This window comes from Podarcis tiliguerta, assembly GCF_965153285.1.
Source record: "Podarcis tiliguerta genome assembly, chromosome: 2".
Classification (NCBI taxonomy): domain Eukaryota; kingdom Metazoa; phylum Chordata; class Lepidosauria; order Squamata; family Lacertidae; genus Podarcis; species Podarcis tiliguerta.
The window spans coordinates 81,615,837-81,640,512 of NC_139535.1; the positions used below are offsets into that span (position 1 = coordinate 81,615,837).

Below are 24,676 nucleotides of genomic sequence, written 5' to 3' on the forward strand. Positions count from 1 at the left end.
CTATTAGCTAAAGTGGTGCTTCAGGTTAAGAACAGTTTCAGGTTAAGAAAGGACCTCCGGAACAAATTAAGTACTTAACCCGAGGTACCACTGTATAGGAGTTCCCTTGTCTATCTTCTTGTTTCATGTGTGTGTGGTGCGTAGTATACAGTCCTATTGTTTGTTTGTTTGTGTTTTTTCTGGTTACTTGCACATGCAGATCATACATATTTTATTTGGCATGTGCTTGTTTTTGCTTTTTAAAATAACTCTGTAAAAAATAACTATTCTGAATCTATCACCCCATTCTTCTTGGCCTTCAAACAGCCAATCTTTTCCTCTAAACACATTAACAGAGGCTGATTCTCCACTAAGGGGGAAGGAATTGGGTGCCCCAGAATGAAGGAATAGGCTGCTGCAAGAGCTTGTACCAATTACAAAGATACACCTCTGCCATAACCAGGATCACAGCCATTGCAGTTAGTTTAGTTGACCTCGTTGATACCTATGAGCCTGATATCCTTGAGCTTTTTCTGCTGCATCAAACTCTCCTTCACCCATAAACATAATGAATTCTTATTGCTTGAATGAGAGCCATTTTCATGCAGGACTTGGGTTGAATTCACGATTTCCTCTGAAATTTTCCAAGTCGCCATGTGGGTTTCTGCTCTCTCTGCCCTAACAGAGTGTGCCAAATCCTCTGAAAGCATCTATGCTTGCTGCAGGACTATTCTGCAATGTGCATTTGGAGTTCTGATCAGACAAACTCCCCCCACCCCCAACGTTGCTCTTAATGGTGAACTCCATGTTTCTTTCTCTGCTTCTCTGTAAATGTCAGAGCTAAGGATCCGGAGTGCTGTAGTCTGAATAAGAACAAGCAAAGATCCGGTGAAAAATGATCCAATATAAAATCTGTTTATTGCTCGCCATAGAAATTGCCCTTAGTTCTGACCTTTTGCTGCTGAAATGTCAGAATAAACAATATGAATGTCTTCCCACTATTGCAGGCTTGGGAGGTGGGCAGGAAGGTCCCTCTCTAAAAAGCAGGGATGGAGGTAAAAGCATTAAGATCAGCAAGCTTCCATTACGTGAGCAGCTGAAATTTATCACTCCTCTGGCAGTGAGGGTTACTTGAGTTCCTTCAGTTTAATGTTATTTTAGTGTAAAAAGAGAGCCAGTTTCTCTCAGCCTTCCCTTCTTTCTTATTTGCTTTTTCCTTGCCCTCTTTTATATGGTCTAAAGTGAGGAAGGGCAGTTGGTAGATCATCTGGGTAACATATGTTGGTTGCGTCTTAAAAATTAAAATCAATAAAAATCTTAATAGTACAGTGGTACCTCGGGTTACATACGCTTCAGGTTACATAATGCTTCAGGTTACAGACTCCGCTAACCCAGAAATAGCACCTCGGGTTAAGAACTTTGCTTCAGGATGAGAACAGAAATCGTGCTCCGTCGGCGCGGCGGCTGCAGGAGGCCCCATTAGCTAAAGTGGTGCTTCAGGCTAAGAACAGTTTCAGGTTAAAAACAGACCTCCGGAACGAATTAAGTACTTAACCCGAGGTACCACTGTAATGGTAAAAAGAGAGAGGAGGAGGCAGTTGGTGAGGTGGGCTGAGGAAGGAGCTGGAGGAGCATCAGAAGTTGTATGGTGGCATTTTTTATTTTATTTTAAAGGCGAGGCCTTATTTATGCAGCAGATGCTCCCTTTGCAACTAATAAGAAAAAAGTACTGGCCCCTTTAGATGGAATGAGCATTATTTTAAGGAAGAACAAATCTGTGGAGGCTTTGAATAATATGTGAGGTGAGAACACAGCCTCTCTGGATTATCTGTGAGGAAGACTGAAGCTTTGATAGCTCATGTTTGTGTGTGTGTGTGTGTGTGGCGGGGGGGGGGGAGTGTATATTGCTCCCTAGTGGAAGTTGGTTAACCTCAGTGAAATTGACTCATGGCCTCAGCTGATTTGCTGTATTGGAAAAGCATTTGAAGCTGATAAACCTGGGGAATATAATCCATAAAGAATTCATTGAGAGTTGGAGGTTGGGTAGGCAGCAATGTCTGGTTCAATGTGTTTCATTCACCATCCTTTGTGCGCTACCTTCAGGGTAGGTGGAGAAATCTCTTTGAAGCACTTCTGGGAAGTTTGGTGTGGACTAGTGGAAGCAAAGCTGTTGCCTGCACTGAGCAACTAAAAGACCTGAATGTTGATCGTTTTATTACTTATTTAATAAAATTTACATACCTCTTGATTGTAGAGAAAACCTCAAAGCAGTTTACAAAAAAAGATAAAGCAATAAAATTGTCACTTAAAAATGTACAACGATAAATTAAAGCATACAAAAAGTTATAGCATACAATAGAAATAAATTTTTAAAACCCACACTCATACACATTTTCTAAACAAAATAAAAAAATGCCTTCCAGTAGCACCTTAGAGACCAACTAAGTTTGTTATTGGTATGAGCTTTTGTGTGCATGCACACTTCTTCAGATACACTGAAACAGAAGTCACCAGACCCTTACAGTGAGAGGGTGGTGGAATGGGTGATTGGCTGATAGGTGTGGTAAACCTGTTGATGACTGTTAACGACTGCAATTGGTCTTACAGGAAAAAGCAATGGGTGAGATGGCTAAAAATAGCTTTATCATGTATAATGAGATAAGAATCCAATGTCTCTCTTCAGACCAGGTCTCTCTATGGTTTTAAGTTTGGTAATAAGTTGCAATTTAGCAACTTCTCTTTCCAGTCTATTTCTGAAATTCTTTTGTAATAAGACAGCTACTTAGAGATCTTGTACAGAATGTCCTGGGAGATTGAAGTGTTCTCCTACTGGTTTCTCTGTCTTGTGATTCCTGATGTCAGATTTATGTCCCTTTATCTATCCTTTGGCGTAGGGTTTGGCCTGTTTGTCCAATATAGAGAACTGAAGGGCACTGTTGGCATTTGAATGGCTAAAAATAGCCTTATCATGTATAATGAGATAAGAATCCAATGTCTCTATTCAGACCAGGTTTCTCCATGGTTTTAATGGTTTACCACACCTATCAGCCAATCACCCATTCCCACCACCCTTCTGAGTAATACCCCTCCCCACCCTCTCACTATATATAGGGGTCTGGTGTCTTCTTTTTTCAGTGTATCTGAAGAAGTGTGCATGCACACAAAAACTCATACCAATGACAAACTTAGTTGGTCTCTAAGGTGCTACTGGAAGGATTTTTTTAATTTTGTTTTGATTACGGCAGACCAACACGACTACCTATCTGTAACATTTTCTAAACAAATTTTATGACATCAGTGAGCATATGTGAATGAACCATTGTAGATCATTAATTTCATGCTGACGCATATCACTCCAAAATCACAAGGTTTTTCAGTTGCATTGGATTACATAGGTTGTGAGTTATCAAATGCTGAGCACAGAAACAAGTGACGTAACATGCATGTGTGATCCAGCCCTTGAAGACTGAAATTTCAGTCTTAATGTTTTGTTATACCAGAAAGAACTATACCAGAAAGAAATGGATGTCTCGTATACTCCAGGTAGTGTGGTTGCTGGCCTTGAGCCAGACATCCTGGAGAGTGAATTCAAATGGGCCTTAGAAAGCACTGCTAATAACAAGGCCAGTGGAAGTGATGATATTCCAGCTGAACTATTTAAAATTATAAAAGATGATGCTGTTAAGGTGCTACACTCAATATGACAGCAAGTTTAGAAAACTCAGCAGTGGCCAGAGGACTGGAGAAGATCAGTCTACATCCCAATCCCAAAGAAGGGCAGAGCCAAAGAATGCTCCAACTACCACACAATTGTACTCATTTCACACGCTAGCAAGGTTATGCTTAAAATTCTACAAGGAAGGCTCAAGCAGTATGTGGACCGAGAACTCCCAGAAGTGCAAGCTGGATTTAGAAGAGGCAGAGGAACCAGAGACCAAATTGCAAACATGCGCTGGATAATGGAGAAAGCTAGAGAGTTCCAGAAAGACATCTACTTCTGCTTCATTGACTATGCAAAAGCCTTTGACTGTGTCGATCACAGCAAACTATGGCAAGTTCTTAAAGAAATGGGAGTGCCTGATCACCTCATCTGTCTCCTGAGAAATCTCTATGTGGGACAAGAAGCTACAGTTAGAACTGGATATGGAACAACTGATTGGTTCAAAATTGGGAAAGGAGTACGACAAGGCTGTATATTGTCTCCCTGCTTATTTAACTTATATGCAGAATTCATCATGTGAAAGGCTGGGCTGGATGAATCCCAAGCCGGAATTAAGAGCGCCGGAAGAAATATCAACAACCTCAGATATGCAGATGACACAACCTTTATGGCAGAAAGTGAGGAGGAATTAAAGAACCTTTTAATGAGGGTGAAAGAGGAGAGTGCAAAATATGGTCTGAAGGCCAACATCAAAAAAACGAAGATCATGGCCACTGGGCCCATCGCCTCCTGGCAAATAGAAGGGGAAGAAATGGAGGCAGTGAGAGATTTTACTTTCTTGGGCTCCATGATCACTGCAGATGGTGACAGCAGTCACGAAATTAAAAGACGCCTGCTCCTTGGGAGAAAGGTGATGGCAAACCTAGACAGCATCTTAAAAAGCAGAGACATCACCTTGCCAACAAAGGTCCGTATAGTTAAAGCCATGGTTTTCCCAGTAGTGATGTATGGAAGTGAGAGCTGGACCAAAAAGAAGGCTGATCGCCGAAGAATTGATGCTTTTGAATTATGGTGCTGGAGGAGACTCTTGAGAGTCCCATGGACTGCAAGAAGATCAAATGTATCCATTCTTAAGGAAATCAGCCCTGAGTGCTCACTGGAAGGACAGACCGTGAAGCTGAGGCTCCAATACTTTGGCCACCTCGTGAGAAGAGAAGACTCCCAGGAAAAGACCCTGATGTTGGGAAAGATTGAGGGCACAAGGAGAAGGGGACGACAGAGGACGAGATGGCTGGACAGTGGGTCTGACCAAACTGCAGGAGGGAGCGGAAGACAGGAGTGCCTGGCGTGCTCTGGTCCATGGGGTCACGAAGAGTTGGACATGACTAAACGACTAAACAACAATGTTTTGTTTGGTTGCATTTAGTATTGAAATTGCACTTGGTGAACGAAAAGGATCTAGGACTAGGCAGCAAAGCTCCCTCCCTCTCTCTCTCTGTGTTTGTTTGTGTGCATGTGTTGGGGGGGTGTATGGCACTAGCAAACTTGCAACTGAACAGGTCATGGCATATCTGCACCACCTTGAATAGTAATAGGGCCGCCAATAACACTTTCACATGATACTGAGTAGCAGATAATTAACACTTTTAGCTTCACACGACAGTCATCTGGTGCCCTTGTGAATACATCTCTGATGCTTTGCTGTGAAGGACACACATAAAAGTGATGCCCTTCTCTGGAAGGCAGGCTGATTATTGGTGAACTGTACTTTGCCCTGCGCAATTGGCTTTTTCAACGAATCATGATATTTACAAATCTTGCAGCTGTAAGATTTATAATTAAGGTAGGCGTACACTGTCACTGTGTCATGAAAGAAATGCGCACTGGTTGTGTTCAGGCATCTGTTTTCTGTTCTGGGGCAAGGACTTTGACAAAGTAAATTGCAAGCTAGTGGTGATTGATGGACAAGGATTTTGCTATGAACAGCTTGATGTGAGCCTTCTGCTTTCTTTGGCTGATCAATTTGATTGCCTAGTTGTTTACACAAGCTTAATTAACTCTGATAGATCTTGCATCAGGCCCCATCATAGATAATTATTTGTTTAGTGACATAAGAGTACGGATATTTTTTCCCTTAAAAATGGAAAGAAAAACTCTAATGACAGGAAAGCAGTGTTCTGGAAGGATTTTTTTTCCCAGAAGAGAAGAAAGTTGGAAAAGTATGAAACTTAAAAACTTGCCAAGCTGCCAAGGTGTAGCCTGCAGGTTTCCATTTCTACCACACGTGAAGACCAAGCAGCATGTGAGGTTGCTGTGTGAAGACACCAGCAAGAATATGGATGCAGTGGCAGACCTACATTTTGGGGGCCCTGGAGCTTGAACTGTTGTGAGTGCCCCTTCGCAACCAGCAATGAGGTCTGGGTAACTACTGCTATCTTCTTCAGTGGGGTTGTTCCATGATGGATCACCAGATTTATTAATTTGTTAAAATGAACTGCTGCATCCCAGACTTTGTTTAAAACTGCTGTACAGGATTATCTCACATGTTAAAGTCACTGGTGTGAATAGAGTTTCCCTATGCCTTATAGTTTTCAGGTTATGTGGGGAGGATGCATATTAGGGAAATGTATGCATGAATAAAGGGACGTGGGTGGCGCTGTGGGTTAAACCACAGAGCCTAGGGCTTGCCGATCAGAAGGTCGGTGGTTCGAATCCCCACGACGGGGTGAGCTCCCGTTGCTTGGTCCCTGCTCCTGCCAACCTAGCAGTTCGAAAGCATGTCAAAGTGCAAGTAGATAAATAGGAACCACTCTGGTGGGAAGGTAAATGGCGTTTCCGTGCGCTGCTCTGGTTTGCCAAAAGTGGCTTAGTCATGTTGGCCACATGACCTGGAAGCTGTACGCCGGCTCCCTCGGCCAATAAAGCGAGATGAGCGCCACAACCCCAGAGTCAGCCATGACTGGACCTAATGGCCAGGGGTCCCTTTACCTTTATGCATGAATAAAGTCCCTTCTGGGGGCCCTCTGGGATTAGGGCCCTTGAAACTTGAGCTTCATTAGTTTCATAGTAGATCCGCCCCTGTCAGGGTGGTTTCCTAAGCAAAGGTCCTTAGGGACATTCTGTTGACTTGGGTTAGGGGTGAGGGCCACATACTTTTTATCCTAACCTTTGCGGAGGATTGCACCTGCCAAGAAAGCATGAGGTAAAGTTTTGAACATTTTCTCTTTGTGACAACCATTAATATTGCAAGGGTTCCCAATCTTATTTTGTTTTTAAAATGGCACCTGTTGGCACCAATTATTCATTCACCCTGAACCCTTGAATAGTTAGGGTGCTGATGAGACCACTCTTAGTTATTCAACTTGGGGCTAGCTTTCCTCCTGCAAGAAGTATTTCTCATTGTTCAGATTTTTAGTCCTTCAGCATATATAATGCAAGTTTGGTGACAGCATTCTTTAATCCTCTAACTTGGGAAGGCTTTCTTCTGATCCTCCTGTGTTGTGGTTTTTATGTGTTGTATTGTTTTCATTGATTTTATGGCATTTTTTTCTTACTTTACTGTATATTTTGTTTTTAATATGCTGTTCTCCACTTTGGGTGCCCTTGGGCCAAAAGGTGATAAACAAACTGTAATAATGTTGATAATATAATAATGGCGATGATGCTAATAAAAAAGTGATTTATCTGTGCATTAAATCCTCTTGCACATTTTTCTTGGCAGCTTGTAGACTACAGGGTCGAATTTAGTAAATGGTGGGTGACAGAGTTCAAGACCATCAAGTTTCCTTCCCATGGAACAGTCTTTGACTTTTACATTGACCCAGAAACAAAGAAATTTGAGCACTGGTCCAAGCTCATCCCCAAATTTGACTTTGATCCAGAAATGCCACTACAGGTAGGTAATTATGCTTATGTGTGTGTTTGTGAGACAATGTTAAACAAAGAGGTTGGTTAAGAATGTGAAAGCATATTGCCTCCTTTACTTTTTTGCACATTGGTACTGAATGCTGCTTTATAATAGAGAATTGATGCTATGCCTACTAGAATGGCCATACAATCACCTATTGCAGGAGTGGTAGCCTTACCTGTGCTCCAGTCATTCTGGTGTTGCTGTTCAGTTCTGATCCCCTTCTCTGCTGCCACTTCCATGCTGCTGCTGCTGCTGCTCCTGGCTGTGCTTTTCCTTGTTTTTAGGTGGTTATAACGATTGGACAGTGCCTTTTCAATGAATTGGGCAGTGTACATTGAAAAGAAGTTCATGTAAAGGAGTGTGCTGGTGTATCCCTTCTTGCACGTAGGATGAATGGTTGTCTCTGACCAAATATTGAGATTGCAGATATTTGTGGATAACCATTTCACATTAAGTGTGTTACCTTGAACAGCCTTTATTCCCAGAGAAACAGCTGATATACTGAGGCTGTGGAGCACCTTTAGCAGCTTTCTGATCAGAGCATCAGATACACTGCACTGAACAACAAACTGTGTGTTTGTTGGAGGGCATTCACAGATAATCAAGGATCAGATAGGCAAGAAGCCCCCTGATGAATTCATTTAATTTACTGGTTCTGTTTCAAAGCCAATCTTTGCATTTTGTGATGCATAGTTCCTAGTTTTTGAGCACTTATGAGAGGCAGGTCTGATTTATCCTCTTTCGCGCATATTTATTATAGGCTGGTATTGAAGTTGTCATTTTGATAGAAAGTTGGATATCTGTACCATGGCCTGCAGGCCGTAGGGGGGCAGAGTTTGCCTGAAAAAAGGTCTCTACACAGAGAACAGCCTGTGATCCCAGGCTCTTAACTGAATCTCTCTGTTCTTGTTTCAGTGGGATTATTGTTTCAATGTATTGGCCTCTGACTAATGTTGTGCAAAGATGCTTGCAATGACAGGTTCTGATTCCATCTAGTTGGAAATAGCCAAATAAAATTATAACTGAGTTTAATAAGAAAACAGCATTTGGCTTATTCATCACTCTTTAAGGAAATACACACACACACACGCATGCACACACACAATATTTTGTTTGCAGAGAGCAGGCATCTGACTGTGGCAAGCAGTGTTACTCAAAAGAGAGCTCAGTACGGGACACTGATGAAGTATATGTCCTTGCTGTTTTTCTCCTCTGCTCATTTCCCTTTCTTCCATCCACATTTTGGCATTCTGCAACACACTTAGAAAATACAGTTCTTATTTTTGTGTGTCAGGATGTTCACAAGGGATACTGGCAATATAAGCATTCATTTGGTTTGATATTATCTGGTGCACATCACATGGCTATATTGCTGTCTAGGGCTGTGGGATTATTAAAGTCTCAAAATGGGGTCACCACTTGCCTTTCTGATATTCTTATTCCCCAGGCTCCCCCAAATGCTAGGTATAGAGTGTGTGCAGATGACCTGCACTCCGCATAGCAAGTTACTTTTCTTTGGAAGGTGGGCTGTGGCTAATGCGCCCTTGTGCTTTTGCCTAAGCCCCTACAGTTGATCCAAGTCAGTGTTGTCCGCAATGAAAGGAAGCAAATGTTGCTGGTGTGAGTCAGTGAGGCTAGGAAGAAGCGTAACGGGTGGAAGTAGTTGTGTGAGTTCTGCAAGTTGGCCTTTCCTGACACTGAACACCTGGGAGAGGATTTTTGAGCCAGCCAGGCCTACTTGGAAATTAACCTGGAAGGCATTAATGAACCAGTCCAATCTACAAGTTGCTGTTTGTGCTTCCAAATATAAACCTTCTTAACAAGCTGCTTGTATTGAGTGGTTGGGTCTGTGTCTTTCCACATTTAAAAGACACACGTTTCTCTGTGTGTCTGCAAATATTTTCTGTTTGCTTCCTTGTGTTTTGAAGCATGTGCTACACTGGAAACAGCCCTAAGCGCAACAGCACTTATTGTTATCAGTGGTATCATTATCAGTGGAGGGCTGGGGGAAGGGGCCACACTTCAGCTGATGCCACACAGTGCCAACTACCAGTTCCATGTTTCTGACTTGCCCTGCTTAGATATGTAGGGTGCTGTGGGGCTCATTACAGATACCTCTCATTCTCCCATCAGGCCTGCCTAGTACACACCACTGAGACCATCCGGGTGCGTTACTTCATGGATCAGCTCTTGGAGAAACGCAGACCAGTCATGCTGGTGGGAAATGCAGGCACAGGGAAGTCTGTGATTGTAGGAGATAAACTGTCTCTGCTGGATTCCGAGGAGTACCTGGTGAAGAACGTTCCTTTTAATTACTACACCACGTCTGCCATGCTGCAAGGTAAATGTAGGTGAAATGAAAAGGGTAAATTAAAAGGGAAGCTACTAAGGTAGAATAAATTGTGCTATGAGACACTCAGAATAAATGCATACTCCACATCAAATGGGGTTAAGAAGAAATTGTTGCGTGGCTGAACTGAAGTGTTGAAGCTGTTGTTCTGAGCTGCTTTTGCATTTTAAAATAGTTTCACATAAAGGAATAACTGGAAGTATAACGATCGCAACTCAGAGAGTAAACAGAATCCTATGTCATGTTGAAGAGTAATCCATACATAAAAGGAGAGGGTAAAAAAAAAAAAAAAGGTAAAGGACCCCTGACAGTTAAGTCCAGTTGCAGACGACTCTGGGGTTGCGGCACTCATCTCACTTTGCAGGCCAAGGGAGCCGGCATTTGTTTGCAGACAGTTTTCCCAGGTCATGTGGCCAGCATGACTATGCCGCTTCTGGTGCAACGGAACACCAAAACCAGAGCAGCGCACGGAAACACCGTTTACCTTCCTGATGGAGCGATACCTATTTATCTACTTGCACTTCTGGTGTGCTGTCGAACTGCTAGGTTGGCAGGAGCTGGGACCGAGCAACCGCGGGGATTCGAACCGCCAACCTTCCGATCGGCAAGCCCAAGAGGCTCAGTGGTTTAGACCACAGCACCACCCACGTCCCTAAAAGGAGAGGGTAAATTCCATCATATTTGTCAATTTATAAGCCTGACTAAATTTAAAGTGGTGAGTCTTTAAGGAGGAGGCTTTAGTGGGTGGTTCTCTAGACCAGATGGATAGGAGGTTGCCTGCTCTTAATGGGGTCACACTCCTTCTGAAAGAGCAAGTATGTAGCTTAGGGGTACTTCTGGATCCTTTGCTATCACTTTTGAGGCTCAGGTGGCCTCAGTAGTGTCAAGTGCCTTCCATCAGTTTTAGCTGATGGCCCAGCTGCATCCCTATGTGGACAGCAATAGCCTAATTTCTCTTGTCTATGCTCTGGTAGCCTCTAGGTTAGATTAACTCAGTGTGTTATATATAGGGCTGTCTCTGAAGATGGTTTGGAAACTTCAGCTGGTGCAGAATTCAGCAGCCAGACTGCTCACTGGGGCAAGACTGTTTGAGCATATTGCAGCAATCTTGATCTGACTGCACTGGCTGCCAATAAGTTTCCCGGCCCAATTCAATGTGCTGGTTTTGACCTATAAAGCCTTACATGGCTCAAGACCACAATACCTCAAGGACTGCCTCTCCCCATATAAACCATCCCGGACACTGCGTTCATCATCTGAGGCTCTTCTTCATGTGCCTCCTCTATGAGAGGTCCACAGGGTGGCAACACAAGTGCAGGCCTTTTCTGTGGTGGCTCCTTGTTTGTGGAACGCTCTCCTCAGGGAGGCTTGCCTGACACCTTCATTATGTATCTTTAGGCACCAAACAAAAACATTTCTCTATAACCAGCCCTTTGGCTGATTAACATTCTCTTTTAAATGCATTTGTGGGAGTTTTCGTTTTATTATGTATTTTGTATTCTCATTTTGTATTTTTATGTTGTGGAACCGCTCTGTGATAAATGATGTGAGCTTGATCCATATCCCTGCAACAGTGCCCTAAATAAGAGACAATTTCCTTTTTGTTTTTGTTTTGTTTGTTCTTCACTTCAGTGCTGTTGAGATTAAAATGGGCCTGAAGGAAGTGTGCATATGCCACTTCACTCAAATGGCTTTTTCATTGGCGGGAACCCAGTGTTAGTGCATTGTTTCGAATTGGGGAGCCAGATAGTGAGGGTTGGGGTTTTTTTTACAGCACATTTGTTTGGCTCTAATTGAATATGCAAGTTAAATATTTTAGTATAAAAGGCACCATATGTGAAAACAGGAATGCCACTAATTCATACATTTTGCAGCAACAGAATAAGTAGTTCTAGCTAGAAATATTTAGGGATGGAGAATGCTGCAGGTGATTTGTCACTGCTCACAGCTTCCTCTGTCTTTTAATAATCCCAGCTGGAAACCTGGTCATAGTTTAATAAATGCTGTGTAAACAATGCAGCTTCAGGTAGCGCATGCATATGGAAAATGCCCTGAGGGGGCCTATTCATGGTTTCATTCTTCCAGTGTCTGTATTACAGTGGTCTATTGTGTATATTGAATCATTTATAGGGATCTACCTGCCTTTAGGGGCACCAATGCATTCAGACCTGTTTGGGATAAATATACCTTAAAGTTGGCGGGCGGGGACAGGACAGTTGATGTCCAGACTATGCTCACCTTCTGAAAACTATAGATATATTGTGATCTTGATGGGATCCAGATCAGGGAGATCTTGAATTAAATAAACTTGGTGTCCCTCAGTTAAGGTGTATGGAGGAGGTGGAGAAAATATGCATATGCCTGAGACCTGCTCCTGATTTCAGCATATCTCTAGAGTCTGAGTATGCATAATCTGAACAGACTCACTGCAAAGGTGGATTTGGGGGATTTTAACTGCTTCCGCCCTACTGGCTGCTGAGCCTAGGGAGCACCGCAGGGTGTTGCAAGTATCACATAGTGAATTGAGCAGAACAGAAGGCGAGAGATTAGCCCAGGGGTTGGCAAGGTTTACCTCATCTGGGCCGGTTCACTCCAGTGGAGAGCCCTCCGTGGGCCGGATCACACGTGTGGGCCCATGATTTCCGACGTCTGTGTCTGCACAGACATGATTTCCAGCACCATGGAAGCAAGTCCCTGCACCTCGCTGGTTTAGCGCAACACGCGGGGACCTGCCTAGTGGGCGGCTCAGTTCAGGGGTGTTTCATGGGCTGGTTAAACAACCCCCGTGGGCCGCTTGTGGCCCATGGGCCTTAGGCTGCCAACCCCTGGGTTAGCCTTTGAAAGACCTGCCCACTGTTAACATTTGAGTATCCCTATGGTGGTGATTTGCTGTCACCTAAACGAATGTGGCTCAGGGAACAAATGTCATGCATCTCTGATAGTTTCAGCAGCAAACACTTCTTTTGAGAAAAAAATTGATCCACATTTCAAACAGAGGAAAGGTGTTGACTGTCATTAAAGTACAAACACATGCGTCATTTCATTTTCCAGATTCTGCTTGAAAGAGTTTGGAGTTTGTGAGAGTTCATAATGAGCCAAACCCATTGGTGTTTCTGTATATCTTTATTTGTAGGAAAATTTATAAACTGCCACTTAAGATAAGACTATCAGCAGGGTTTACAATAAAATAATAAAAACATCACAAGATTATAAAACCTTCGAGCACAAGTGAGCCCCAACACACACATTTTAGTGCCAAAGGGAAAAGCTTTTTCTTGCTGTTGAGATGTATACAGATAAATGGCAGCAACATTTTCCCTCATATTTACTTGGACTGAGAGTTATGGCCAGAGGCTGGGGCACAGAATCCGAATAAGTTATCCACAGGGTGGGTTAGTGTAAGAATGTGCCTCAGACATGGTTGCTGGTGTGTGCTGGATATGATTTATACCCCTTGCACCTTGGTTTATGCTGCTCAGTGTTTAGATTTACTTGGTTCTGTTTTGCAGTTTATCATTTGGCAGCTATTTCTAAAGGGGGTTTGTTTCACTCTTTTTAAAACTTAACAGTCAGCCAGAATAATAAATGACATTCCAGAGAGCTTCAGAGACAACGTTTGTTTGCCCAACATCAGTTTCAGGAGAAGGAAGAAACTACCCAATGCCTGCCAACACCAATACTTTCCTATAGCGCTGCATTACTGACCTAAGGGGGTCTGTGACCCACAGATCATATCCATCTGTTCACAGTTGTATCAGGGAGAACTGACCTCATCATCACTAGAGTGACTGATTTAGTCACCATTTGCTCCAAGAATGTGTGTACAATGGTACCTCAGGTTACATATGCTTCAGGTTACATATGCTGCTAACCTAGAAATATTACCTTGGGTTAAGAACTTTGCTTCAGGATGAGAACAGAAATCGTGCTCCAGCAGCTCAGCAGCAGTGGGAGGCTCCATTAGCTAAAGTGGTGCTTCAGGTTAAGAACAGTTTCAGTTAAGAACGGACCTCCGGAACCAATTAAGTACTTAACCCGAGGTACCACTGTATTGGCATGGATGTGAAAGGGTGCTGGACCATGTGGCTGTAATGAAGACTGGGAGACTGCCTTGCAGGAGTTCACAGGAAGTAGCAAGTCTGTGAGGAAAAATGGCACAGTTTTTACAGGCACTATCCACCTGCAGCCTTGCCTTCTTTCCTTGCAGCTCCAACTTAGCTTTCTTGGTTGCAAGCATTATAGGGGAATTTTTGGCATTTTGAGAAGGTGCAAAATAATCCACAACTCTGAGACTTCTCACAGCCTTTTATACTGCTAGCATATTTTCAGGATTGTCTCTCTGATCGTTGGATCTGAAAACTCTTTCCATGCTACATGCATTAATAGAAAAGCAGTTTTGAGGTTGGGATTTGGAGTGGAGAACCATCTTGGGGTGCATATATTTAATAATCTTGCTTCCTGTAACTTCTCAAATTCCATTTTCAGTGGGGTTTAAGGAGCATATTTGCCCTGGCCAGCACGTATCTGGAATTCTTCTTCTGGAAGGAGCAGCAGCTGGAAATGGTGTTTGGAGTGTAGAAATGGCTGGTGAGGAAAGGCCTTCATCACATAGGAACCTGGAAAGCTACTTTATATCAGCTCAGACTACTGGTCCATCTAGCTTAGTATTGTCTACAGTGAGTCACAGTGACTCTGCACCTTTACTGACAGAGGTGTCTTCCATCACCTGCTACTTGATTTTTTCAGACCATCCCAGGGTTTGCACCAGAAACCTTTTGTATGCAATGCAAGTGCTGTATCACTGAACTTTGACCCCCTCTCCTCTTTACTGCCACTTGTTGAAAATGGCTTTTTTTTCTGAATCTGATGTTTTTTCCTGGAGGAAAACAGAGTTTGGGGCCTCTATTAACGTAGGTCTATATATGTGACATGTAGTTAGCACCTTCAAATAAAACTGAAATTATTTGTGGTTTTACACATGCCACTAGATTCTGTGTTACATGATTACAGAATATGTTTAGCATCACATGACTGCTCTTGCATTGGTAAAGCACTGTCATGTTCCGATACATGCTGCAAATGGAGATGAGAGGACCCACCATTGATTGATTGTTTATGGCCATAAAATCTCTAATGAGTATAACACCTCTAACACGCATATAGAATATTGCCTGCTGGCAAGAGATTCCCATGCGTTGTGGTGAAAAGTACCTGATCTACCCTTGCAAGGGCAAATGCAGGCAGATCGGATCTCTCCGTTTAGTGAATGGGACATCCCACACATGCAAGAGATTTGTATGTCCAAACAAATGTTTAGTGAGTAGGTGCAAATAATTCCACCTTGGGAAAGGTAACATGATGGGATGCTTCATGTGGCATCAAAGAGCTTTGTGTTTCTGCAAAATGTTTGCATTCCCCTGCACGGCCATGGTGCTTAGCAGATTTCCAGATGCAATTAACTGTAGAACATAATGCGTTTAATCCTGGAAAGATTCTGAAAAAGGCCACTGAGCCATCTAAATCCCATTTCAAGCTATGGAGCCTTGCGCAAGGTTTCTTCATGTGGCAAACCTGCCCCCAGAGAATTCCACAGAAATAGATGTCTCTCAGCCCATCAGCCTCTGGGAAAGCACAGCAGATGCTTAATAACCCTAAAACACAGTGATTGTTTATTCCAGTATAATTGGGGTTTGAGTATCTGTGCAAGAGACATGCGGCTTTTGATATTATTGTGAGAGACATTCTCAGATTAAAATGCTGCTTTTACGAACATGTCATTTGATCTCTCAGTAATTGCATTTCAATTTGATATATCTTTTGCATACTTGTTAAATCCCTAAAAGGGATGTTTTCTATGTTAATTAGGCTCTAATTAAATGCATATTTGAAAGACATTCTCTCACTTCTAGAAATTTAATATTTTTTTTGGGGGGGTGTTGTTTAAAGAGGAAGATTCCTCACTGACAGAGGTGTTATCTTGCACCCATCATTTCAGGATCTTTCTGTGCCACAAACTGTCAAGATGAGATGGATTCTTAGCAGTGGACGCTAAATACAAAACAAAAAGCATTTTTAATAACCCGCAAAGATGTGATCAGTTTAGTGAAAAGCAAATGATAGCACGCCCTTAATAGCTTGGTGATTGTTGAGAAGTTCATTGTCAATTGCAAGATGCTGATCTTTGAAAACATTCTTGCAGGCTTTGCTACTATGATGAAAGGCTACTAAGAACTGCCAGTTGTTGTTTTTTTATTAGGCAATAGAAAATTAGCAGTTTGTACCTTGTAATGTATATACATCAGTGCAAATAGCTTGTTAAACATAGATATGTTGATACATGCACCTGCTTCTTGATATTTGCACTCAGGGTAAATACTTGTGCTGTTGCACATACATTAAAATGTACATGCTTTTGGTGGCACAGCGATTACTATGTCAAAGAACGAATATGTGAAGTTGCCATGATAGTGATGCTTTTGGCAAAGCAATTTGCCTAGAGAGATGAAAACGTGGGAGAAGCAAACCTTGGCACCTTTAAAAACATCAGTTTGTTGTCATAAAACATTGATGATTTTTTTTTAAAGAGTACACATCCAGATATTTCTGTTGTGTACCAAATGCAGGGCAGGAGAGGGCAAACAAAAGGAGCTAAGAACTTATTATTCCCATCTGGCACACTGCCTTCTTGCATAGTCCTCCCAGAAGCAAATCCTATTGTAGTGAGCACCACTTCCTTTTAACCCTACTCTTTCTTTTCTTAACAATTTGTCCTGGTCTTCCCAGCCAGGGATTATTCACACAATATGGGCACCTGAGCCAATATTGTCCCCCTTAGCCCAAGACTGTATTTCAGACCATAATCACAATGCAAGAGGAATCATGACTGTTGCTTACTGTTGAATGCCATAAGTTCAGTGATTTGAAGAAAGGACTTGTTTATGCCTTGTTGCACTGTGCAAAAGAAATTGTGGTATTCATTTGGATGATTTTACTCTGTCCATCTACATAAACCTCTAATTTGCCCGTGGCACCTTACCTTGACATCAAGCTGTTTTCTGTTCCTATTGTCCAAGTGTAAGATTCAGCATGTTTGTGCGATGACTAGTAAGAAGCTTGTATTCTACAATTTCCAATTTCACTTTGGACAAAGTATTACCTTTCTGCGACAAAGGCTTCAGTTTGATGAATGTTTCTAAGGCCAAACTAGCCCTTCGTTCTAGCTTAGCAGTCTTGATCACTTGGTTTTGTGCAATATTTGCACAGGTTAATCTCTCATGTATTCAGCTGACTAGCTTTGAATTCAAATATTCCTTGCACGGCTCCAGACAACTTGTTGTTGACCGTCTGGGTAATAAGCATGCATATAGATATCCAAATACCAAAGCGTGTAACTTGGTCATCTTCTTACCGAAAAATAGGGTTGCATTCCAAGCTTTTGAGAGAAAGCTGCTTGACAGTTCTGATTGATATCTTCTAGGGCCCCTATAAATGGTTTGCCACAACACACAATGGCTTTCTTCTTGTGAGTGACTCCTCATTGTTTCTGATAAGCCAAAATATGGTTCAGGGCCCAAGGATAAATAGATCAATATCTTGGATGAATTATGATCTGCACCATAGAACCATTACACATTGAAAAATACAACTGTGCTGCCAAAAGTGTTTTATTGACTAATTTTAGTGGGCATTTTATCTCAGTTTTTTGGTCTTTATTCTACCTTTTGGTCTTTATCCAATGCTACAGGCTGCTTCACTTTTTTTTGCAGATGCAAACAAAAAACATTCCCCCCCCCCCGAGAAACACGCATTTAAAACACTCTCCTGGGAGCCAGAACTGGTTGCATCTAAGACTGCTGCCCAATATTGGGTCTAAACATGATGCTGATTGTGGAGCCTCTGTCAAAAAACAGCAGCTCTGCATAGAGTTCCCCTTCTCTTCTTTCCTTAGCACCCAGTAAGGAAAATGTATGATATCACATCATTGCATTGCATATTTCAGTATATGCCAGCCCATATACTGTTTAAATATGTGCAGGGTGAAATCCCACACCCCTGTATTCCATTAGAGATGTGGCATCTTAAACTTTCTGTCAGCAGAAGTGACTTGTGTGTCTCCCCTCTTTATTTTCTCTCTACCATGATCATGTCCCTTTTGATTCATCATCTAAGGATTGCAGTTTGAGGGTGGTATTAAAAAACAAAACAAAACACCACACCACACATATTCCTGTCAGTGCAAAGATTTCCACTAGCACCACATAACTTCCTCTACTCCTCACCCAAGTGTGTGCTCTGAATCCTACCCAAATCCAGAGGGTTGGGGGAACTCATAGAACTGGTTTAGGGGACCATTCAGGGGGAGGAGAAGGGGGAGGTTCCAGCACACAAGTAGAAATCCTTACGCTGGAAGGTTGTGTTATTCAGCGTTAGCTTGGATACAACTCTGGATGAGACATTTTATTCTTCTTTCTTTTCCCATATTCAGTCACTCCTAACTTAAACCAAGGATGTACAACCCTCCAGATGTTGCTGGTCTACATTGGCCAAGGTTCAGGTGTTGGGAGATGGAGTCTAACAATATCTGGAAGGTTGTAGATTTCTTATTCCGGTTTTAGGTTCTGCCTAACATTTTTTTCTCTTTTTGCCTTGCCAGTCTGCTAAACCCCAGCCATTTGCAATCCTTTTATCAGCCTTTCTCGTCTTCATTCTCTTGTTTCTGTAAATAATTTTAAGGCAACACACCACTTTTACCACATACCTGTACAGGCACCAGGGGTATGGTTCCTCATCAAAGGGAGTCACCACTTTCTTGCTGCCTTACAGTTCATATTATGGATTAGTATCACAGTGTTGGAAAGAACACTTTTGAAAACTCTGAGCCTTTGTTTCTTCACAGCTGTTCTCGAGAAGCCGCTGGATAAAAAGGCAGGAAGGAATTACGGCCCTCCTGGCACCAAGAAGCTTATCTACTTCATCGACGACATGAATATGCCTGAAGTAGACACTTATGGAACAGTCCAGCCTCATACACTGATTCGGCAACATCTGGACTATGGGCACTGGTAAAATAGGGATAGATATCTCTATTTACAGTCCTTGTCACTTTGGCATGTGTTTAGCCATAATTCTGTTCTGTTTCCCTATCACTTTCAGACCCTCTTAAAAGACATATATGTGTATTTCTCTCAAGTTTGCCTTTGGGCTAATTTATTAGTATTTATCTGCTGAATTTCTATCCCACTCATCATGCCCTAGAGCAGGGGTCAGCAAGGTTTTACCTGCCTGGGCTGGTCAAGTCCTGCGGAGATCTCTCTGTGGGCTGGATTGCGCACATGTGTGAGCATGATTTCTGCCGTCTGGGCATGTGCAGACATGATTTCCGTTGTCTGGGCATGTGCAGACATGATATCTGGTGTCTGGGTGTGCGCAGACGCGATTTCCAGCACCACAGAAGCAAGTCCCTGCACCACGCCGCTTTAGCACAACACACGGGGATTCGCCAAGCGGGCGGCTCAGTTTGGGGGCAGCTTGTGGGCTGGTTAAACTGCCTCCGTGGGCCTCTTGTGACCCATGGGCTGCAAGTTGCTGACCCCTGTCCTAGAGCATTGCCTGTAAATACAGTAACGGAAGTGTGATACTCTCCCCAATATAGAGTCCCTGCTGTGCTAGATGTTACGTAGACATATGCGAATCCTAGCCTCATTCCCCAATATTGTGCAACCTCTGTTGGAATATTAATTGAAAGCAGCTGGGATACAGCAGGTGCCCAGTACACATCTGACATGCTGCTTGAGACTTGGCAAAGTCCGGCAGGCACACTGCTGTTTGTTTGTCACTAATAGGATGTGATTAGGGTGATGCATTCTTTTCTTTTTTCTTCTTCTGGCAAAGGTATGACAGAAACAAGCTGTCCCTGAAGGAGATCATGAATGTGCAGTACGTGTCGTGCATGAATCCCACAGCAGGCAGCTTCACTATCAACCCACGCTTGCAGGTATTGCTTGTTCACCTGGCAAGGAGAAAGCCGCTGTTGGGTTCACTCAGTCTTTGGAAGGATTAACACTCTCATTTGTTTGCAAGCTATCCTAGATGGTCTCCATTTGAGGACAAACTTTAAGAAATGAAAACTTTGAAGTAAAACTTAGCAATGTTTTCTGGATATGAGAAGAAAGTGGGGTGTAAGATGTACTGAACTTAAAAGGTAAAGGGACCCCTGACCGTTAGGTCCAGTCGCAGATGACTTTGGGGCTGTGGCGCTCATATCGCTTTATTGGCCGAGGGAGCTGGCGTACAGCTTCCGGGTCATGTGGCCAGCATGACTAAGCCGCTTCTGGCAAACCAGAGCATCGCACGGAAACGCTGTTTACCTTCCCGCTGGAATGGTACCTCTTTATCTACTTGCACTTTGATATGCTTTTGAACTGCTAGGTTGGCAGGAGCAGGGACCGAGCAACAGGAGCTCACCCCGTCATGGGGACTCGAACTGCTGACCTTCCGATCAGCTTTATTTTATTTTTAGTACCAACTTCCCTGTGTAGAGCCCAGTCATACCCCCATCAGTGCTTTGCTGTTTTTAAACATCAGAAGATCTTGTATTGCATCCGATGTGTTAGAATCTGATTTCATAATACAGTTCTAATATAATGATATTTCAGGACCAAGGACAGTGGCAAACTCTTTTCAAGGCATACACTGGAGTACATAGTTCTGTTTGTTTTGCTGGAACTTTGAACAGCATTGTTTCTTCTTCAGTGGCTTCTACTTTCTTCTTCTACTTTCTAACATATACTTCATCAAGCATTTTCATCTAACCCATATCCCTGATTAAAAAGCCCATATTGAAAGGGCTGGAGCTTTTTGGGTATGAAGATTGTTGTAGAATTCACAGATGAAATTGGCTTTTTGCCATGTAAACACTAGGAAGCCAAGTGATAGGTTGCAGTGGGTGTCCTGTTGTAGTGGGATTATATGCTAATTGCTTGGCAAATATCCTTTACAAGAAGAATCACAGGACCTTTCTAACCTTTTTGTTACTTTGGTAATTTAAAAGTGTGACTTTGATTTTTTTTATTTTAGGGAGAGGGATAAGGCACCTGAAAACTGGCAGAGTTCAGTGCCTCTTGTATTAGCTGCAAAATTCCTTGTTCAAAGACCAAGATGCTCTATGGCAAAGCCATTGTCTTGCAACCTCAGCCTTCCCTATTCTTAAGTTGCAACACAGGAGGAATATACTTAGATATCTTGCAGAGTTGTTTGGATTTCTGTAATAATGGATAGGGGCAGATTTCAACATTCTTAAAGCAGTACCTTATTTATTAGTACAAGTGCTGCTACTGTTTTAAGTGTCACGTCAAATGCTTTGCCCTCTTGAGGTAAAGGACCCCTGGATGGTTAAGTTCAGTCAAAGGTGACTGTGGGGTGCGGTGCTCATCTCACTTTTCAGGCCGAGGGAGCCGGCATTTGTCCACAGACAGCTTTCCGGGTCACGTGGCCAGCATGACTAAACTGCTTCTGGTGCAACGGGACACTGTGATGGAAGCCAGAGTGCACAGAAACGCCATTTACCTTCCCGCTGCATCGGTACCTAATTATCTATGTGCACTGGTGTGCTTTTGAACTGCTAGGTTGGCAGAAGCTGGGACAGAGCAACAGGAGCTCATCCTGTCACATGGATTCGAACTGCCAACCTTCTGATTGGCAATCCCAAGAGGCTCAGTGGTGTAGACCACAGCACCCCCATGTCCTTTGTAGTAGTTGTAGTAGTAGTAGTCTTGTAGCAGGAAGTTAGCTTAGAATTATCTAGTGATGCCATTATTTTTCTGGTGTCCCAGTGTCCAGCATCTGGGAGTTAGGAAGAATGAGGTGTGCAATATAGGTCAAGCACTGCTCTACATGTGGCCTTGGGCCTATGATCCAGCATCACCATCTCTATCCGTGTTTTATTTATGAGTTTCACTTGAGTAGTTGTCTGTGGCCCACTGGGTGTGATTGATGATTCTTCCCTTTGCAGACAGGTGTATGAAAACTCTCAGGCATTTGCTATTATCAGGTCAAGGGAAAAGTTGCGCCAGTGAAAGTGATTCTGCCCAAACCCATCCTATTTCTGTTACATGCAATACCTATTAGTCTGTGTTGTGTTTTCCTTTATGCAGCGCCACTTCAGTGTGTTTGCTCTCTCATTCCCTGGGTCAGATGCTCTGTCCACGATTTACAGCACCATCCTAACTCAGCACCTGAAGCGGGGGAACTTCTCTGCGGCTTTACAGAAATCATCACAGCAGTTAATAAGTCTGGCTCTTGCCCTGCACGTGAAAGTGGCGGCAACATTCCTGCCAACAGCTATCAAATTTCATTACAACTTCAACCTGAGAGATTTGTCCAATGTCTTCCAAGTAAGTAGCTCTTCCAGTTGGGAGCTGTGTGCTCCCTTAGCTAAATTAAACTTTGAAATTAGAAATGAAAAGGAGTGATGTTGATGCTGTATAGAACCATGACATGCCATAGCATATAATGTATGCCTGATGCAGAGGCCATGAGATATTGTTTGTCCTTCCTAGGATTAAATGGGATACACGGTGGTCAAAGGGGTCTTGTCTTCCCCACATGTGTGTAGGGGCCCAAGGTGACACTTCACTTACTGGAGACTGTCAAGTGGATTTTGCTCACATATACACAAACAGACTGCTTTGGTTATATGCCGCACAGTTATGCTTTATTCCAATTTTTCAGTCCTGCAGTTGCCTTATACATTGTTCGATCCTTTCCTGAGAATGCTGGAAACCACACTTTGCTTTCTGCGGCGTTGTTGTCATGTTGCAGAGACTGTAAACTAGAAGGCTTTTTTTTTTAAATAATCAACAATAAATGTGCTTGTGTCATAAGAAGCTCTGATTGTCTTTCTACCTAGTTGCATTAAGTGGCTTTCATTTTCATTCTGGAAAGAACATAATGCTAAAATTGGTTTGAGGCTATCGCTTCCTGTTTTGCAATTTGCTTGGCGTTAGACACCAGAAACTCCCTTTTAACTGCTAATGTTGATGCAAATGCAAAAATGTAGTGGCCCTTTAACATCTCCTTTATCTTAGGAAAGAAATCAAGTGGTTCAGTGTTTAATGGCTTTCAGTATTGAGGACACTTGAGGGTTGCTCTTACAACAGCTGTTTTTCAGGTTACTTGAGATGTTCACAATTCAAGTGCATCTTACACAAAATGCATGCAAATCCAAGCACTGATAGTCAGCAGCCTGCTCAGTTCAAGCACCCTGTGGCATTTTTTTTGCATATCTGTTGCTTCATAGTACATTAGTACATGAGTAAACTGACTTCCTTTTGTGCTCTATCCCAGAAATACATTTGTTCATTATTTGCTCATATTTCTGTATTAATTAATTGCTACATCCATATATCTCTCATACAGCACCATCTCTGTGGATGGCTACAAACCGAGTAAGGCAGATCAGAATTTAAACAATAATTACTTTGAATAATTACCACCAAGTTATGCGTATTTCCTGTATGAAAAGGTTTTGCTGGATTTTATTGCAAAAAGGCACGTTTTGTGTGAAGTAATCAAAGGGCCACTGTGTATTTATTACTATCGTCAAGAGCTGAAAGATGGTTTGTGTGTGAGCAAAGTTGGTTGCATAAGGTTCCTCCTCCTCCTTGAAACCATCCACAATCTGATAAAATAGCCAGACTTAGTTACTTTAGTTGACAAGTTTCAAATTACCAGGAACAGAAATCACTGAGAGTATAAAGGAAACCTTCCAGATGGGTGTTGCATTTTGCACACCTGGTTGTCAGCAGTATATATATGTGTGTGAGAGAGAGAGAAAAGGAGAGAGAAAATTAATGTTTCTTTGTAAAAGCAAAGAATTGAGAAAGTTTATTATAGAACTTGGCTGCTGCCATTCTCGTGTCCTCTTGGCCCTGTTGAAGTCAGTGAGACTTCCCCATATATAATCTGCTCCTGGCAGATTTCTGACACCTATAAAATAACAGTCCTTGGGTAATTTATAAAGTGAGAGTGAAATATATGGATGCTCTTGCTTTCTGTGACTCTTGTGCACTTGATATGGTTGTTTTTAAATTTTACTACAAAACCGCTCCTGCTTTGCCTATGACATCTAGGCTGAAAGAAACTTGGTATTGTGAAATCCATGATACAGGTGTGTGGTCTGATATCTCAGCTTATCTGAAACAGAAAACTGTGCTGAATTGAGACCTTTGTCATATGCACACTGTATTATGCATCTGTCCAGATTGCTCACTTGGATGGTACAATGGAAATCAGTGCAAGGCAAGCTTGTAAGCATGTTGTTGCTATAAAACAATCCCTTTCCCCCTTTTTCTTCTCTTGAATGATGTAGTAGCACAGGTATATTTATGTAACTTCTATACCATTTCCTGTTTAAAAAATAAAGAAAACGATGTGTGACAATGGCAGTGTAAATGATTAAAACAAGGCCAAGCAACAGCAGCAACTGAGCATAAACATAAGAAATAATATAGACCACAGTTTGCACCAGTCATTAAACAGGAAAGTTTGAGGATACTGGAAGGTTGTCTTTAGATATTTCAGAGTAAAAAAAGACAGAGCAGGGCACTTGGCCTTAGAAGCACAGTGTATCATCATGGTGCTGTGTCAGGGAACTGCCATCAGCTCAGAGGCGAGAGGTGGAAGAGCAGTTGTGTTATAGGGAGCCTCCGAAGATCTTAGGAAGTAGTTCTTCCTCTGGCGAGGAAGGGAAGCCACACCTCCAGTGGGGAGGGGATGC

At 42.6% G+C, this 24,676-nt stretch overlaps 1 protein-coding gene across 1 annotated transcript in view; it reads left to right on the plus strand.

Annotated features, from left to right (window-relative positions):
* DNAH9 (dynein axonemal heavy chain 9) overlaps positions 1-24,676 on the plus strand; it is a 183,395-nt gene that overhangs the window by 61,133 nt on the left and 97,586 nt on the right. The window contains exons 37-41 of the mRNA XM_083429627.1: positions 7,362-7,535; positions 9,684-9,891; positions 18,797-18,962; positions 19,792-19,894; positions 22,053-22,292. Of these exons, the coding sequence (XP_083285753.1) occupies positions 7,362-7,535; positions 9,684-9,891; positions 18,797-18,962; positions 19,792-19,894; positions 22,053-22,292 (891 nt within the window). The remainder of the gene's footprint in view (positions 1-7,361; positions 7,536-9,683; positions 9,892-18,796; positions 18,963-19,791; positions 19,895-22,052; positions 22,293-24,676) is intronic.